The 17,576-nt window shown below is 50.7% G+C and overlaps 1 protein-coding gene across 6 annotated transcripts; it reads left to right on the top strand.

Moving 5' to 3' along the window:
- The first annotated feature begins 1,717 nt into the window (after nucleotides 1-1,717).
- LOC119103411 (GATOR complex protein NPRL3) lies at nucleotides 1,718-15,285 on the top strand. Of its 6 annotated transcripts, none has more exons than XM_037226936.1 (14): nucleotides 1,718-1,730; nucleotides 2,384-2,551; nucleotides 6,190-6,299; nucleotides 6,782-6,958; nucleotides 7,420-7,540; nucleotides 8,185-8,296; nucleotides 9,485-9,593; nucleotides 10,340-10,540; nucleotides 11,129-11,226; nucleotides 11,941-12,070; nucleotides 12,396-12,498; nucleotides 12,895-12,966; nucleotides 13,197-13,341; nucleotides 14,593-15,285. In XM_037226936.1, exons 2-14 carry the CDS (start codon nucleotides 2,440-2,442, stop codon nucleotides 14,744-14,746), a joined length of 1,644 nt encoding a protein of 547 aa, XP_037082831.1. In that variant the 5' UTR covers nucleotides 1,718-1,730; nucleotides 2,384-2,439; the 3' UTR covers nucleotides 14,747-15,285. The 6 variants fall into 6 exon arrangements, with proteins under 6 accessions (XP_037082831.1, XP_037082835.1, XP_037082834.1 ...); XM_037226940.1 differs by lacking the exon at nucleotides 1,718-1,730 and adding an exon at nucleotides 1,735-1,760; XM_037226939.1 differs by lacking the exon at nucleotides 1,718-1,730 and adding an exon at nucleotides 1,747-1,783.
- The last annotated feature ends 2,291 nt before the right edge of the window (nucleotides 15,286-17,576 follow it).

The raw sequence follows: 17,576 nt of genomic DNA, 5'->3' as shown, positions 1-17,576 counted from the left end.
CAAGGTCATCTTCCAGGTTGGTCTCCAAAGTGCCCCCAGAACTTAGACAACTGTTTTTAAGCAAAATATCATGCTCGTTCAAGGTCAGTGACCTTGTTCGACCTTTTGGGGGTCATGGTGACAAAATCACACAAGATCGCTCGGAGTTTTGCATTTGAATAAGCGACAAAGATTAGGCTGGGCAGTACGTTTCTAAAAACAAAACGTTGAACTGGGTCATTTCAGGTCAGTGACGCATTGTGACCTCTAAGAACTCCATGGATGATGTATGCGGTTCCTGCCATAAATAAATTCGAAGTAAGCACCAGAAACTATCCCATACAGTAAGCCCTAGAGCAAAAATACAAGTTGATTTTGACCATGGCCTGGCCTTTATATCTGACCTCGGGTCAACGTCATTTGCTCATTCAATATTTGTGTCACCCATGTGAGATATGGGCCACCACTTTTTGCCTGGCAGAAATTGAAAAGCTTGCCAGATATTGTCCCATTTTACAGGTAAACTTGCTATCCTGAACTAAAATGACGCGCTCCGCATTTACGCCTTACGGGGCTCACACCTCACTGCCTCCATTAGGGCAAGCCAGCCCTGCGTCGACCCCTCCAACGTCCCTTGTAAGGCTACAAGAAGTGCATTCCAACATCTCCATGCGCGTCCCAGGGTGCTGCAAGCCCGCCTGGGCCGCCGGTTCTCATCTCCGCCCTACACTGCTGTTGTATGCTGCTCTCTTTTACACAGACCGTTTCTAAGCACTTCTTGCTAGAGTTCTCCGGGATAAATCACTGGTGAATGGGTTACCCCGTCCCTTTGTCAGGGGCAGACTGGTAACGCATTTCAGCAATAAGTGCGTAGCTCTGGTGCAAATCAACGCATTTCACTGGTGAACATCTTTTTTTGAGTGTCCTAGTTCTTAAAAAAATCAGTTTATGCAAATATTTACACTAAAGCAAGCCCGCAAAAACGTTTTCAGGAGGCCGTGGCATTGGCACCATATGACTTAGTCCCGGGATGACGTCATAGCATCACTACCCAGAATGCAGTAATGCGGGGGGGGGGGGGGGGAGGCTTGTGCGCAACGAAGAGCGTTAAGGACTGCGCACAACAACTAAGCGAGCTTTCAGTGGGCAGCTAATGCCGTGGAATTAGCTGAGGTGTTGGAGAATTCTTCAGAATAATGTCCAGTACTGCCAACACGGATGATTACCGCAAATACTGATTAATGCCGAGGGTGAATTCCAGATAATGTTTCGAACATGGTCAATATGATTTTTTTCACCATGCTTATCTCTGGCCGCTCGCTATGCATGACGCATGTGAGACAGAACTGGACGATGATTTCCAGACCTGCCGAACGTAAATAGAGGATCTTTATGCATGATCATCACAAAAATAGTTGCATAAATTCCCTCAGCCGAACGTACCCTGGATAGCAACACGAAGTAACAACAAATGTCGGGCGTTTCCGGCATTTTTGGGGTTCCGTTGAACAACTTTGACCTGTGCCCCTCTTATCACCAAATACCGCGCACACCCTGCACCTCTGTCTATTATGCACATCTGCATCAATTTACGCGAAAAAATCACTCCGATCATTCCTGATCATTCATGGTCATTTCTCGGCCACGTACGTCGAACGCACCCTTATTTGAAGCCGTAAATGGCGCCTCTGTTGCAAAATACGGCTTGTTAAGTCCGTTGCACCACTGCGCGGTTCGTCCAGGAAGTTTGTGTCCGTGCCATTACCTTAGGGCCTTAGTTTGTAGGCCTTTGACCATTTCCACTGTGGGCGCAACGTTGCAGTTTGCAATCTCCCGTATTTGTACATGTGATGCATTATTATGACTGTTTGCACTCTGTCCGTAGTAGATGCCGGTCGAATCAGTCGAGCATTTGCACCATCCATGGGGGATGGGGGACAACGATGTTCATTGACAATAGTCTTGTATCCCTTTGAATGTATTTTTAGCCTGGTATATGTGTTAGGAGGAAAAGTTGTAGACCTGTCCCAGTTTCAGTGTTGTTTTTGATGATTTACTGAAAGTCAGTACAATTTTGTGTGTTGCCTGCTGTTTTTCTACTTTGGTCACTAAACCTTCCCTTTACTCTTGTCACCCCATAAAAATGCTCCTTGCTGAGTGTTGCACCATTATGGTTAGAATGTGCCCCAAGCTGGTGTATCTGCTTGCAAAGCTCCAATTCCAGTCTTGTCTCAAGAATATCATTTTCACCCTCATCTGACTGTTTTTTTTCTTGAAGCATGTTTATGACCTGACTTATCATGCAAACAAAGGGTGTGGAAATGGCCACATGTGCACTAAGAATATATTTATGGCATAAGAATAGCTTTGAAAAGTCTGTGCTGCTAATGTTTCCCTGTTGCAGGAAAAGAGTAGCCACAAGTGTAAGGGCTGCATAACTGCAAGTTTTCAAGGATTTCAATGGCAGAGTTGAACCCTCTCAGCATAATTTTGGTAGAAAATGGCAGCAAGGGAGATCGCCTTCTGTTCCGCTATCCCTATGCAGATGAGCCAACTGCCCAGGTGACAAAAAGTAAGGCATGCAACATTCTTTGCTTTGCTTCCTATCATGCTATGCATTTTATTTTCTTCTTCAAAGTTAGGTAACAGAAACACCAGTTTATGATTTAAGGCAATTAATGAAATGGCAGGACTTGTGCTCACCTGAAATATATGAAATGTTGAGAAAAATCATACAAATGTTGAAATGTCATAACTTTGTATCTTCTCTTGTAGTCACTGCAAACAATTCCTGTTCAAATCCCTGCAAAAGTTATATTAGATGTAGTTAAGTTAGAAGTAGTTAAGTAGTTAAATAGCTATGCCATGTTCAGTTGTGGGTAGATTACATATTCAAATGTTCCACCTTATGGCATTGTTGTAAAGCAGGGGCACATCTGCATTGCATTATATTGCATATGCTGCCAAAATGTTGCCATTTCAGGAGCACAGGGGGTGGCAAGACAAGGTCCACAGGTGATCTGTAAGAAGTATGCCACAGCAAATTGTTATGCTCAGATGCACTGTCAGATTGCTGCCCCCAAAACCTGACATTTGGCTAAAAAATATTCTGATCATCAAACAATTTGAACAGTTATTTACCATTTCACAAGAATGCTTCATATTGTTAAGAGCCAGTGTAAAGGTATGGAAAGAGAGCAGCATGCTCATGCTGGTTTTATTGCTGAAATAATGCATGCTCACAGATAACCATTGACATTCTCACATTGAAATAGTTGTCCTGGGTGGGCTGAGTAACTGGGCTAGGTGGAGAGATCTGATGCAAGGATCAATCTGGCACTTAATTTTGCCTTATCAGGGATATTATGAAACATTGATTTGGCTTGATTTTGCAGTCTATGATGGAGGGAAACAAAAGGTCATTCCAGGACCAGGCACTAATGCTCTGTTGGACAAGCTAGGTGATAACATGTGAGTTATCCATGAATGACACATGATAATGGCAAAACATGAGGTCATCAAGCTGGAAATCTTGTGAGCCCATATTAAGGGGCTTACTCAAGCCACTGAAGCTCAGTATTTGATGGAAATTTTGTAGACTAAGGTTCAATAATGTAGCATGCAGAATTTTTCATTCTGATAGCTCAGTCTGCCTTCTGATCCTTTCACAGTGGTGGGTAGGTTCAGGTTGCTTTAGGTGCTTGTTATTTGGCCTTGCCAGGCATGGCTTGCCACCAGTGGCTAGGACCACATCAAAGGGCAGGACGGACAGTGCCAAGCATTGTGGTATGCTAAACTTTTGCCTCCAAACTGCCATTGGGCTAGTGTTGTGCAATCTGATGGTAAGAGTCGGGCTCCCACAGCAAGGTCTACTTAGCATGAGCTGTAATCCCAAAAGCCCATATGTTTAAAACATTTGGATAAGATGCTTTTAAAAATAACACACTCATTTTATAAATAAAGTTGGTCAAAAATTGCCTGGCTGTGCATCAGGCCATACCTGGCAATTTCACCAAATGACATTGATGGCTTTGTAAGGATTCTTCTTTTCAGTAGCTGTTATCAAATATTGCACCTGAAAGCAGTTAAGGTAGACATTTGTCACAATGCAGTACACTGCCATTACATGCATGTGTAGTTTTCATGACTCAATATATCCCCGCTTTTGACCGCTAAGCATGAAATTCGAGCAGAGGCATTTGCAGGATTTCACAACAGGGGATGCAACTAAAATTTCTGACTAAAAACTGCACTTCAGCACGTCACATGCGGCTGATATTCTTGTGTGCCATGTGAGAACATTGTATGCTTTCAATGTTTTTAAACTGAGATGTCTTCTTTGACCATCGGGTTGTTGACATTGATTGCACATGCATATTAAGACAGGTAAACCTTTGACGCTAAAGCTTTGATGATAGGGCACATGCTTGAACGCAATGGAGGGTATGCTCCCACATTGAATACGCACCTGTATTCGAGGCCACTTTTGGAAAATGTGCCATTGGCCGCTGGCTGGTGGATTACTGACACGCATATGGGTTGTATAGATTAAATATCGCTTTATGACTTTGAATTGGCACATTGGCGGTGGCGTGGTCAGAATTTCGCCTCGGAGAGACCGAGTCCGGTCATGCTGGGGCCGTTGGGTCAGTGGCTCCTAGTCACTATAGGGTCCTGTTTTTTTATTCAGAGGACGCATTTTAGGCTCTGGTCCTATTTTCACAACTTCAGGCCAGTTTTTATGCGTTTGAAGCCCTACAAGCGCCTTTAGCTGGCAGAAGGTATTGGCGCCCTTAGCGTCAGAGGAACCGAACCCCCACCACGACCACGCGGGGGGAGAGGACTCCAGAATCTCCCACCGTGGCTACGCCACTGCACATTGGCGTGCAACATGCAGATAATATCAAGTATTTGTCTTCTCCGGTTGTAGACATGTTACAATTGTCCGTAACCACGTTTCTGCGGGCCGCTTCATGCTGTGCGTTCAAGGGTGCGTGACCACCTGCGCACCCCGACCGTAACCACCTGCGCACCCCGACCGTAACCACCTGCGCACCCCGACCGTAACCACCTGCGCGCCCCGACCGTAACCACCTGCGCGCCCCGACCGTAACCACCTGCGCGCCCCGACCGTGCGTGCTGATCCGATGGTATGGTCTCTCTTCAGTCAAAATGTGGCGATTGCGTATCACTTGCGCGTTGAGCCATCAGAATCTAGGCTGGCTTTGACTCCTGTTGTACATCGCTTTTGCTGGTAGATATTTGGTGTTTTTCATTTTAATCGAATAGGAAGTATAGATTTGAAATAAACCGCAATATAGATCACCCCAGGCTAGCAGGTTATACGGAATCGCTTGCGTATTTCTCCAGGAAGATCTCTTAAGCAATTCTATTTGTTGCTGCTGAAAGTTGAAAATTGCACGAGTCCGCGAGCATTGTTGGACAAGTTATTTGCTTATAAAGCGTGTAAGACCGCAGCGGATTACGTTTGCTGTGAAGACGGACACACGAAACCTTGGTATCATGCTCATTAGATAGGTGAGAATGTTTGACTGTGGTAAATGTAGAACTCTCAACGCTATAACGAGCTGGAGTTCTGACTACGGTTTGATCAGGATCAGGTGTTACCTTCCCATCATTTCAAGACCTTGCGCCCGCCATTGAGTCAAGAAAAGCCTGCAGGATTGGATGTGGGCTCACAGTGTCCAGATAAAGACACAGTGCAATACACGACATTGAAATGCTTCATTTGAATAAAACCCCAAACCGAAATTAAAGAAGTGTTCCCTCTAGAATGAGCCACTGACGTTTTCGAACCCCTTTGATAGCACGTGAGCTTAGTTCAGGACACAGCTAACTGCATAAGCTTCACGGTGAAGATTGCTTTAGTAGATCTGCGAATCTCTGAAACTCGCCCCCCCCCCCCCGCAAAGATTTAGAACGCAATTTTCCTCATTAACATCGGGCTCACTTTGATTGGGAAACTCTGATTATCCTGCGACAACTCATAGGAAGTATCGCATGGGGTGAGATGGAGGCGACGTGTACGCTCTGTTCGTGGTGCAGTGATATACGCCCTGTCATGTCTCAGAGGCGAAAACCCGGTGGAAATTGAGCGAATGTGATCTCAGTGACGGATGCCATTCGGAAGCAGAGCAGATAATTCACAACACTGGTGACCACAGCACGCTATTTTGCGATGTTTCGCAGGTTACCGGACCAATCCATATGCCTTGGATGTTACGGAGGATTTGTTTGCTACGCGGACTCGGCACTCCTCCAACATTAGCAATCACAGGCTAGTCGGCTTCACAAATAAGGTGAAGACATCATTGGCATGCTTATGGTTTATATTTTGTAGCATTTAGCTAGCAGTTGTCTGATCAACCATACTCGGTCACCGAATTTGGATTGATTGATGTCTGCCCCATGACTCTGCTTTCTGTAAACGCACTGGTGTGTTGCTGACCTTGGCATCAGTCGGTATCAGCCGGAGTTCAACTTATTTTTTGGTCCCCCACAGCGGTTCAGTCAGCAGGTATGCCGTACGCTCGGTGTCACGGGGCTGCTGTTATTCGACGCGTGTAGCTGGAGATTGGTGGGCTGAGGTAGCTGGCCCCTGGCTCACTCTCCCAGTTCTTTGGTTGTTTGTCATCGCAGACGCCCGCCAAGGTCGTTCACCATGCTCGAAACAGCGGCCAGCGGAACCCTCCCACGTGGGGAATGGAGTCGGAATCTCTCGACCACGAGCCTGGCGCCGTCGGTGGCGCTGCTACTGACGACCTCCGGCCGTGCCTGCCAGGTCCTGTCGAACCTCTGTGCTGTCCAATCTCGGCTGGTCGGCCAGAAGTTCGAGGTCAAGGTCAATGATGTCCGCTTTGTGGGGCACCCAATCTCCATCCAGGCCGACCACCGACGCACCTCCAACGAAGAGAACAAGTCTACCATCCACCTGTTCCACATCGTCTTCGCGCTGTGGGTCAGTGCCAACAGGTGATGGGATGGTAGGCGACAGGTGATGGGATGACAGGCGACAGGGACCGGCGGTGGGTCAGTGCCGATAGATGGTGGGATGACAGGCGTCAGGGACCGACCGCCAATGAGCCGACCGCAGCTCCAATTGTAATCCTAACAATTTGCACTTCTTGTTTGCCGACTTCAATCCAGCCCGACCACCGATGCTGCTGGGAGAGCCCGCGTCCTATGGTCGTTATGGTTGATGTTTGACTGTAGGTGACATGGGCCGGAAGGCGACGTTTGATAACAAATCACCGCGTTTCGACCTTAAAAATAGTAAGCTGCCGTTCATTGCTGCAGGACGTTTGTTGCCATGCGACTGGCAGGCTGTGGTGGACGCACGGTGACCAAAGGCCCGTCCTCAGCAGTCTGTCGCGCTGTTTGGTGCCATCCACGACAGACGTGACCTCATGGTATTGACAGGCGAAGGCGAACCACTCTGTGGTCAACTGCTACCACGACCTGAGCCGACGCGTGGGCATCGCCGTCTATCACGAGGAGAAGCGGTGCCGCTACATCACTAAGCAGGCTAAGATAATGTTAGGTGGGTCGAGCGCAGGAAGCGTTGGCTGACGGCATCGGTGTTCTAAGGGGCGCCACGGCTGGCCTAATAATCGGAAGCGGTGTGGAGCGCATTGAAAGGTACCTTAAACCATGTTTTGGAGAAACATTTTGCATTCGGCGCTGCATGTTAATGCACAGCAGGAAATTTGGTTTGGCAGCATCGCTGATATGGGCGGAGGGATTGCACCTCTTCTGAACAAACATTATAATTGGGATAGCTGTTCGCCATTGGAGACCGAAGCATTGTCATACCTCCTCGTGAGCTGTGCAAAGCGTCTCCTGACCCGCTAACCCGCACTGACTTATTTGCAGACCCTTTGACCTGCGCCCAGCCCAACTCCGAGCCCTGTGATCCGCGCCTAGTCCCACCTCCATGTCTTCTGATACGCTCTCAGCGCATCTGAAGACCCTCTGACCTACGCTCAGTCCTTCCTCCTGATCCTCTGACATGTCCTCAGGCCATCTCCTGGCGCTTTGACCCGCGCTCAGCTCATCTGCGGACCCTCTGACCAGCGTCAGGCCCAATCCTCAGACCCGAGACCCAAGCTCGATCCCCCCCCCCCCCTAGCCCCCGCTTGGCCCGGCCGTGTGACTCCCTGACCCCCCCCCCCCCCCTCTTCGCAGCCGTGCACGACGACTACGCCTCCCAGCCGGAGTCGAGCCGGGTCGAGTCGCCGTTCAGCCTGGTGCTGAACGCCAGCCATCTGGCCCGCGAGCTGAAGGCGGTCTACGACGGGTAGGCGGCGTCCGGAGAGTGCACGGCCACACGGAAACCCCGCCGCCGGGGCGAGGGCGGGCGGAGGGTAGAGCTTCGCGTTGTCCAGAAAAGTTGGAGTTTGTACCCGTTCGGGTGGGTTGGCGGTGGGAGTCAGCCTGACCGCCTTAAGTTTTTTCCAGATAAGCCTTCGAACGGTGCGGCATAGCTACGCCAAACTATGTATGGCTATACATAATTGAATAGCCGGCCTTTGACATAACAAATTAGAGGTACCTTTTAAGTGCGCTGACCTGGAGCAGGTCAAAATGGGGTCATGCTTGTCAGCGGTTGCAATTTTCAGGGAATCTTTCAAGCTGACTTGACATTTCAGTGTTCGGTGAAGTATTGCAACTTTAAGGTGGTTCCTCAGACAGTAATAAGATTGAAATTAAAATATAAAGTGATGCATTTGACCTGATTTTAAATTCAAAATAACATCGAACGTCGCTAGTCATATTGACCTCCCAAAAATGTGGCAGAGTCGTTGACCTGATATGACCCAGTGTGGCCTTTTTGTTTAAGCAGTGCATCTGGGCAAAATCTGGTTGCATGACAAAGTCTGGGGGCACTTTGGATGCCGTTCTCACGTTTGAGTAATTGGTCCTTGTTTGACTCCAAGGTCACGACGAAGAGACCTACAAATTTTATGCAAATTAGTTTGCATTCGGCCGTACCTACGCCGTGAATGTGGCGTCGCTAACCCTCTTAGTTTTGTGATACATCCGATGCTGTCAAACTGACCACACCCGCATCCGAGCTCGTCACATTCACCCGGCCAGCGAAAGGTGTTAAACGTGGCGTTTTTTGTGTCGTGCAGGGTCAAGGGGGTTTGACATGTCTCGGAATGGAAGGTCTCGCGGAAGCTAAGCGATTCTTGCTTGGATTTTAAAAGCGTCCTGTCAGCACGGGCTGACACAAAGTAAGCGGTCATCCGCTGTGTAGGTATGTGGTCATTTTGGCGGCGTTTGCCTTGCCTTTTCCCGCTGGCGCCCTACGTGCCTATAGCAGTTCCGCCCTGCCTACGACCACGGCGGCTCCCGGCCGGTTCTGCGTCAGTCCGCCCACGTGGCCTGTTTGTGCGCGCCCCGAGCGCTCAGCGTCCGAGTGGGTCGGACCTCTGGCGTCTGCGTCGATGCGTCGGTGCAGCCGGGCGTCCCACTGCCGCAGCCTGGTGCAGACCGGCACTGTCCAGCTGAGCATCGGGGGCTGGATCGATGTCAACTTTTGCCTGCCGCAGAAGATACACAAGCTGCACCTGGACGAGTGCACGGTCGAGGTGGGATGCCGGACTGGGAGCGGGCTCCCCGCAGTGGCAGATGCCGGACTGCGGACGGGCTCCCCGCAGTGACAGATGCCGGACTGTGGACGGGCTCCCCGCAGTGACAGACGCCGGACTGGGAGCGGGCTCCCCGCAGTGACAGACGCCGGACTGTGGACGGGCTCCCCGCAGTGGCAGGTGCCGGACTGGGAGCGGGCTCCCCGCAGTGGCAGATGCCGGACTGTGGACGGGCTCCCCGCAGTGGCAAATGCCGGACTGTGGACGGGCTCCCCGCAGTGGCAGACGCCGGACTGGGGGCGGGCTCCCCACAGTGGTAGCTGTGCTGTCGTTCTGGTCACGGTGCCAGCCAGTGTAGCAGCTCCGTGATCTGTAGTGAGCGTTGTTTTGCAGTAGGTCTGTGCAGTTAGGGGTGACAGCAGCTGGAGATCAGAACGGGTCTTTTGGAGCATTGTTGAGCGGGTGTGTGCCATCTTTTCACCGAAGACTCTGGTGTGCATCATCCAAAGCTGTCGCCGATCCTGATCAACGGCAGCCGTTACGCTTCCGGCTTTCTCAATGGCGCATGAAGTCCGCCTTAAATGTGCTGCCTATCTTGACTAGCGTTCTGTTTGTATCTTGTGCCTTCGTGCGTCGTACCATATTTCGTGTGACCTTGCGTTCTGCTGATCGGGGTAAGGTTATGTAGCCGGCATGCGGCCGGTGGAGTCGGCGCGCCTGACCTGCCGCCCGCCTCCCACCGTCAGCCGGAGGACATCTATCGGTGTCTAAGTCTGCTGAAGCCGTACCACACGCTGCTGCTGCTGGAGGACGAGCGCGACCTGCTGCCGTCGCTCAGCCCGGACGCGTCGCCGACGCTGCGCCGGCTGGTGCGCGTGGCCAACCCGGTGCGCAGCCTGCAGCACCTGGCCGCCGACGCCGACCTCACACTGCGGCACGTCTTCGAGGTCGGTGGAGGGCCGGCTGCGGCGACGCGTGCTCGGAGGCGACCCGCGGCCATGGCGGTGTCCACGGGGTGTATTGGGCCTTGCCGGGTGTGGGGTGTCGCTGGGATTTGGACGTTTCTTGATGTGCTTGGCGTCGGCCGGTGTTTTGTCACGTGTCTGAGGATGGCCCTAGGTTACGTGATCTGGTCCAGTCTGGTACAACACTCTGACAGCTGTCTGAGGTCATTAAAAAGTTGCTATAAATGGATATGAGTTAGGAAAAGTGATCACGGATTCTGTAACCTATTGATTAATTTCCCCGCACACGTACCCTAAAGCACGCTTTCGGTGTAAGCATAGCAGGCCTGGTTGCAAAGGTTCGCTTACTGTCTACGACGCAGCGCAATACTAGCACTACATGCGTAGGGCCTCACAATATGTGCCGCTCCGTCCATTCCGCCTCACAGTGCCTGCCGCTGTGCCTATCGCGGCCTTACAGTGCCTGATTGTTATGTCTGGACCTCGCGGCGCCGGCTATTTGGCCTTGCCACTTACCGCCGGCCGCTGCCCCCCGCCCCCCTCATCACCGCCAGGCCGTTGCCGTTTCAGCTGGTTAGTCAGCTGGTGTACTGGGCAAAGGCCACAATCATCTACCCACTGTGTGAGAAGAACGTGTACGTCATATCCCCGCACGCGCCCACCAACCTGTGAGTACCGGGCTGGGTAGAGGATGGAAGCTGTTCCTTGTCGGCCCGAAAAGTGACCAGAGGAGCATCCCTCAAGCTAGCATTTGTGAGCTAGCATTTGCCTTTGAGAGATGAAGTTATGGTTAATTTTAATCAGAGTTTGAAAGGAGTATCCCGCCTTTTTATGACCGACGATGCTGCAAAATGCCGCAACGGACAATGCCGATGACGCACCGGGCGGGCCGACATTGTTACATTTAGGGAGGTATCCCATCGTTTTTGTGCTTTTCACTTATTGTACATCAGATGCGTGCGAGCGGGATCAGTAACACCAGTTTTCTCGAAATCCTTCAGAATTGCTCAGAATTAGTTTTTGAGGTAGCCGGCCCTGCATGGGAAGTCTCTCTGCTCACCACCATGAAAGTGATGCATTTTATTTGCCCTGCTTTTTCCAAGCTGTGTGCTCAGTAATGTTTGCAACACACCCATGTGTCGAAGCGTTCGAGTAATACATTCTACGAAAGCTTGAAACGGTTTGTTCCGACGACAATATATGCGAACATGAAGCTTTTATCCCGCGAATTTAACGAAACGTTATACTATGGTTTTTGTTTTGTTTGCGTGCAAAATGCGGACAGTGTGTTTGCAGATGCTCCTCAAGACGTGCACACACGTCTCTAACTCACCGTTAATGCTGTGCCGACGTGTCCGTGACGCCGGCCTGGCCTCGTGCAGAACCTCCAAGCTGACGAGCGACTTCTCGGAGGAGTTTGCCGGCCAAAGCCTGCATCAGGTGCTGGCCGAGTACTCGCTGCCGTCGACGCTGAGTCAGAAGGTCACGCCGATCACAGCGCAGCAGCAGCAGGTCAGCAGGTCGAGCCGCCGACCTCAGCCCGTCGTTCGGCTCCCCTCACTCGCCTCCCGGCGGCCGTAAACATTCCGAGCAGAAGCGCACCCACTTAAAGTCTGCCGTGTGGGTTTGCCTCGAGTGTCAAAACCGCGGTGAGGCGTTGTTAGGGAGACATCACGGTATTTGCTTGTGGCAAAGTTTTTTTCTGGGACGGGATGCTCGTGGACTCGGGTGGCATCTCGGCGTGTTGGTACCCCAGCTTCCCGTCAGACCAATGCTCCTGCGGTCACTTACGAGCCCTCGTCTGGACACTCTAACGTGAGGGGCCCCCGTCCCGCAGCCGACCAAGGTGCAGGTGCTGGTGTGGCTGCTGCAGAGACGGCTGCTCATGCAGCTGCACGTCTACGTCTTCTTCACGCCCGCCACGAGGCTTCCCAGCACCGGTGGGTGGCGTCACATCCCTGCGATGTCGTAGCGGGACGCTGCTGACCTGAATCTCGCCGCAGTTCGGGGTCGTGTGACAACCGGCACGGCTGGCAGAGCTCCTGTCGGTTCGAAGAGCTACTGCGGTGGTGTGTTTTCCTCATCGCCCGGTGGCCGCGTGGTCTGCGGAGTTTGGCCCTGTATGTGACGGGACGACAAGCAGGTCTGCACGGCGACATTTGTGAACGAGTGCCGTAACTGCCGAGAACGGTCGCGCTCGAACTGCCGAGACCGGTCGCGCTCGAGCTGCCGAGAACGGTCGCGCTCGAACTGTCGAGAACTGTCGCGTCGGAATTGCCGAGACCGGTCGCTCCCGCGATACCTGCCATGACTTACACGTGCGGTGCCGTTTGCAGCGCCGACCAGCCGGCAGTCGACGCCGGACAGCATGACGACGACGGTCAACACGGCCTCGGACACGAGCTCAGGTCAGCGGTGCGGCGCGGACCGGCTGCCGCGTGGCGGAGGGCTTCGCCGCGGGCTCGGTTCAGCGGTCCGGACAGTAGCTCGCGACATCGCGGGTCGTGATCCTGTGTACTGCACCTCGGCGCACGGGACCTGTGACGGACGCCTGCTATCACACCGCCGCCCTCCCCACACCCTGTCGGCGCGCGCCAGGCGCTGCCCGTCGCCTGACACTTTGGGCCCCTGTCGGCAGTGGTGGACGGCGCCGTCCCCATGAGTCCCGTGCCGCTGGAGCACAGGGCGGATCTGCTGCTGAGCTCACTCACCGAGCCGGAGCGCGAGGCCGTGCTCAAAGTACCGGCCGCCAAGGACGTCGAGAAGCTCCGGCTCTTCGCCAAGTGAGTCTCCGCCGCCGCCCGGCCAGCCGTCGTACGCCAGGCTCCGCTGGCAGAGCCTGCGCGTGCCCGGCTGGGCCCGTGTAAGGCGCACGCGGCTGGCCGAAACGTCACGGGATTCAGGCAACGAGTGGGCGCTTATAAGGGAAGACGCTGTCGTGTGGGAGGGACCGGGCTCAGTGCATATCGGGTGGGGAAAGTCCTGCACTGGTGGCAGACTGATTGGTCATCATTGAGGGATTTCATTTCCGTTCGCACCTGTATTGTGTCATGCTCTTAGGTCGCTAGGGTTTCTGGCACTTTTTGTACAGGTCCCAAAAATATCCGTGATAAAATGCAATTGATGTAACTGAGCTGACCACGCATGTTGCTCTTTCTGCGCTTAGTTACCTTGATTTCCTTTCCCTTGATTTCTTTGCGGCGGTAACATTCGTAGGACAGCTGTGAAGTAACCGGCATCGGGCACGTCAGTGTAGTCCAGATTTTGAACGATCAATAGTTCGCCCTCTGTGCTCTAGCCGCCCAGGCTTATAAGAGACTACAAAATTCGATGAGTTTTGCTACGACCGTGGGGCCACATGGTCCCAGGCAACACTAAAAGGACACCGGATACCGAAAGAGATATTTCGATTACTTACCAAATGTGCATAATCTATCGTTATCTCAGATTTCAGTCTGTAACGAGCACCTACCAAAAAAGCTAACAGATCATTTACCATAAGATCAATAGGGTGCCAAATAAAATATGTTGTAGGTAAATGTGCGGCCAGTTGCGGCGTACTTTCGTGACTCGTTTGAAAACCTTCCTTTGACCAGGGCTTTTCCGCTTACTTTGCACCACTGACGCACAATTTTGGCTTTAGAATGATCTCTATGGGAGGCTACTACACAGTACACACACTTCTGTGATCACAGTGTTTTCGTTCGAAGCCTTATAACCCGACTAAAACACGCAAAAGTGACAATATCGGGTTGCCTGTTATTTGTTGCGGTACAAAATCCGGAATCTGAGTCATAATTTTTGGTCGCTCCAGGAAAAAAAATAAAAGATGGGAATTTTCTGGGTTAGTCTAATTTTTTTTCAACCGGGCCTGCCTTTCAAGAACGACTAGGCGTTAACTGTTTCCCTTATCTGTGGAGAGGGGGTTCTAACCTAGCCACCTCTCAAGGGCTTATCGTCGTTACCTCCTTGTAGTCGCGTGCAAGCTAAGTTCGAATGTTTCGTCTTGTGACGGTGTGTTCTTTTTGGTGCAGGCTGCTACGCTACTTTAATGGGATGTACCACCTGGAGGAGATCATGTACAGGGAGAACCTGCGACGCTCACAGATTCACCAGCTGCTAGAGGAGTTCCGCGACGTGCTTACCACGTGTCAGCGCGACGACGAGATGTCCTTTCACCACGGTTGACCGGCGGCAGTTGGCTTAACAGTGCGACTGGTCGGCGCGGTGATGTCTTCAGACGGCTGACGGGCGGAGCCGGGTCTGTGTGCTACAGCTGGCGGTCGGAGAGCAGACTTATCACGTGTGTGGACGTGACGTGCCATATGGAGTCGTATTGACGTGCCACGTGAGGGAGATGTGCAGTTGCCCCGTGGCTGGCTGGCGGGATGGTGTCTTTCTCAGGAACGCGATGCGGCGTAATGCTTGAGGCTGGTCGCGAACTGCGACCGTGCAATTATTGCTTAAGGATCCTGGAACCCATAAAGGTGTCCATAGGGAAGTGTTCTGTGCGCTGATTGAATAGCCTTGTGCAGATTCTGTGCTCGGCTGCCAGTGGTCATACCAAGGAGCTGCCTGGATGGCGACCGTTGCACGCGGACCCAATCGATAGGCTGCAAATGAAATGGATGCGCTCATGCTGCGAACGCTTGGAGAATGCAGTATTTGAACGTACATGTTCCTTTCCTTTGATAGATGGAACGAAATGTTTTTTTCTCATATACTTCGCTTACAGAGACATGACCCTTTTTACTTCATTTGAAAAGCCGCTTACGACATGCAACATCCGGTACATCATAAACCGGGTTCGGTCTATAATAATATGGGCGCCAATGACCACTGCAGTCGGCGCGCCCCTAAGCTCCAACAAACAACAGCAACAAAGTCTATAATAATAGCTTCACCCATCATCTCTGGTGATGGTCGCGCCTGAACACATCCAGAATACCTCCCAGAGTGCACTCGAAATGTATGTTCGCGCCACCTGCAACGGCTGCGTTTACGTGCTTTTGCGCCCAAAGGAAACCCGCGCGACAGCAGGCTCGGGCGCTGCGCGGTCCCTACGAATGCCGAGCGGTGTCATCGTCTAGAATGGATCTAACGCCGACTATGCTTACAAGGCCAGTACGCGTCCATTGTTCGTCATCGGGCGGTCCGCTCCAGCACCGATATTTTGGCACTCCCATGATTTCACATCTGTAGCCTGCGCCCTGGAGAATGCAGACCTGCATTCCACAACGGTCTTGGCGATGCACTGGAAGCTAAGGGTGTGCTTTATACGTGATATAAAGCGACATCTCACACAATGCTAAAGGTGTGATTTTCCATCTGCACCTGTCGTGTTGACGACACCAGTGTTTGGGGTTACCAGCTTTAGAACTGACATGTTGTGCTCTTTGCCGATGTGCTGATGCAACGGCGAAAATGATATATATGTTTATATATATAACGTCGAGATACGCTACAATACTGCGAACGTTAATGTTCATAATGACGTTCGAAGCCAGTCTGTGCACGACTGATGTTTAACTGAATTAAGTGTATGAAACGTTTTCTACTGAACATAGAGGAAAATGCGCATCGGGCCATCTATGATACGTTATTACGTTATTACTATTATTTATGATATAAGATATTTCATGGCTTATTAAGTTGTAATACTATGATAATTCAGCCGACTTACCACTTTTAAGGTCACTGTATACACAAGCCTTAGCATCGTGGAAGGTCTCAGTAATTTTGCAAGGCATTTGTGAGGCAAAGTAGCGCATACGATACATTTATGCACGTTTGTACGACGGACCACGACGGACGCACTCGATTCGATCGGCACGACTTCAAGTTTTGGAGATTTGTGTCCATATCCGGGATATACATAACAAACACATATTTAATATACCTGCAAAAATACGGCCTGTAGGTGTGCCTAAAGCTACATCTTGGTTTGGATACCTGCACAGATGTAGTTTAAGACATTTTGTAGATAATGTAGTGGTTTTGGACCTTTGACCTGTTACCTAGTAGTGCATTAATTTTTTACTAGCTAGAAACGCCAGCCATCGGTTGGCTGCTTTCAGATAGTACTTCATATTGTGCTGTCAATTTGCCTTGGCTTAGTGTGACACATACAAGCATGAGACTGAGAACATTAACATATAGGCAGTGCTACCATCAAAAGTCAAAATGCATAATTAGCAATGTCGTGATGGTTCAGGAGAGCATTTTTTGTGTTATTTGGTTGTCATGGTCGTAAATCAGAAGTGATAAGCAGAAACTGTGCACCAATCAGAAGGCAAAATACTTCTCTATGTAGCAATGCAAAAGTTAAAATGTCTTGTAACAAATGCAGCCTTAACTACCAATAACATTTTTTTACCCTGGAAGGTGGCATTGTAACATAACAGCCATCAAAGTAAAAAAGGTGTATCTGGGTAAAACTTCTGTCTGATAGTATGTGTTTCTGTCAATTGTTTAAAAGGTTTGGCAATCTCTCATATCTCAGCAAAAACAAGTATTCACACAGTCTGAATTTGTCATGCCCTTGCTAAGCATCCAACGGGTGATTGAACAGCTCTGTGGAACCAGAGAGGGATGTGTCATATTCATAACCAATTCAGGGCCAGGAAGTCTATGTAAAATTTAAACATCTGCTGGGTGGAGAGCACCAGGCATGGTGTCAGGCATGCCCATTGTGCATGACTTTGCAGATACAAGAATTTGCAGATACCCATTTTTGACACAGTACTGATGCTGATCGTCAGTGACAAAACCGGGTATGTAAGGGTTACCTGTTTTTAACCCTGAAAATGTAGTGCTTGGGAACAATTGAGGCTTGTGTTTTACAGATAGGTATCAGTTACTTGTTATTGTCTTTAGAAAACCTCACAGGCACTAATTTTACTTGAATCTACAACCACTTATATCCCTTTTAATCTGTTTAAAATTTTGAATGTACACTTCTCACTAGGCCAAAATATGCATCTTGTCAGGACAAATCTAGTGGTCCAATATCTTGACC

The sequence above is a fragment of the Pollicipes pollicipes genome, unplaced genomic scaffold, assembly GCF_011947565.3.
Source record: "Pollicipes pollicipes isolate AB1234 unplaced genomic scaffold, Ppol_2.1 Scaffold_5724;HRSCAF=6776_pilon_pilon_pilon, whole genome shotgun sequence".
NCBI lineage: Eukaryota > Metazoa > Arthropoda > Thecostraca > Pollicipedomorpha > Pollicipedidae > Pollicipes > Pollicipes pollicipes.
This window is presented reverse-complemented; position numbering and strand designations above follow the sequence as displayed.

What these genes read in the sequence shown, in the direction of transcription:
- LOC119103411 (XM_037226936.1), top strand. Translation starts at nt 2,440, where the DNA reads ATGGCAGAGTTGAACCCTCTCAGCATAATTTTGGTAGAAAATGGCAGC. An exon ending in CACTGCGGCACGTCTTCGAG is followed by an intron (nt 10,541 to 11,128) that starts GTCGGTGGAGGG and finishes TTGCCGTTTCAG; the next exon opens with CTGGTTAGTCAGCTGGTGTA. An exon ending in TCACAGCGCAGCAGCAGCAG is followed by an intron (nt 12,071 to 12,395) that starts GTCAGCAGGTCG and finishes CCCGTCCCGCAG; the next exon opens with CCGACCAAGGTGCAGGTGCT.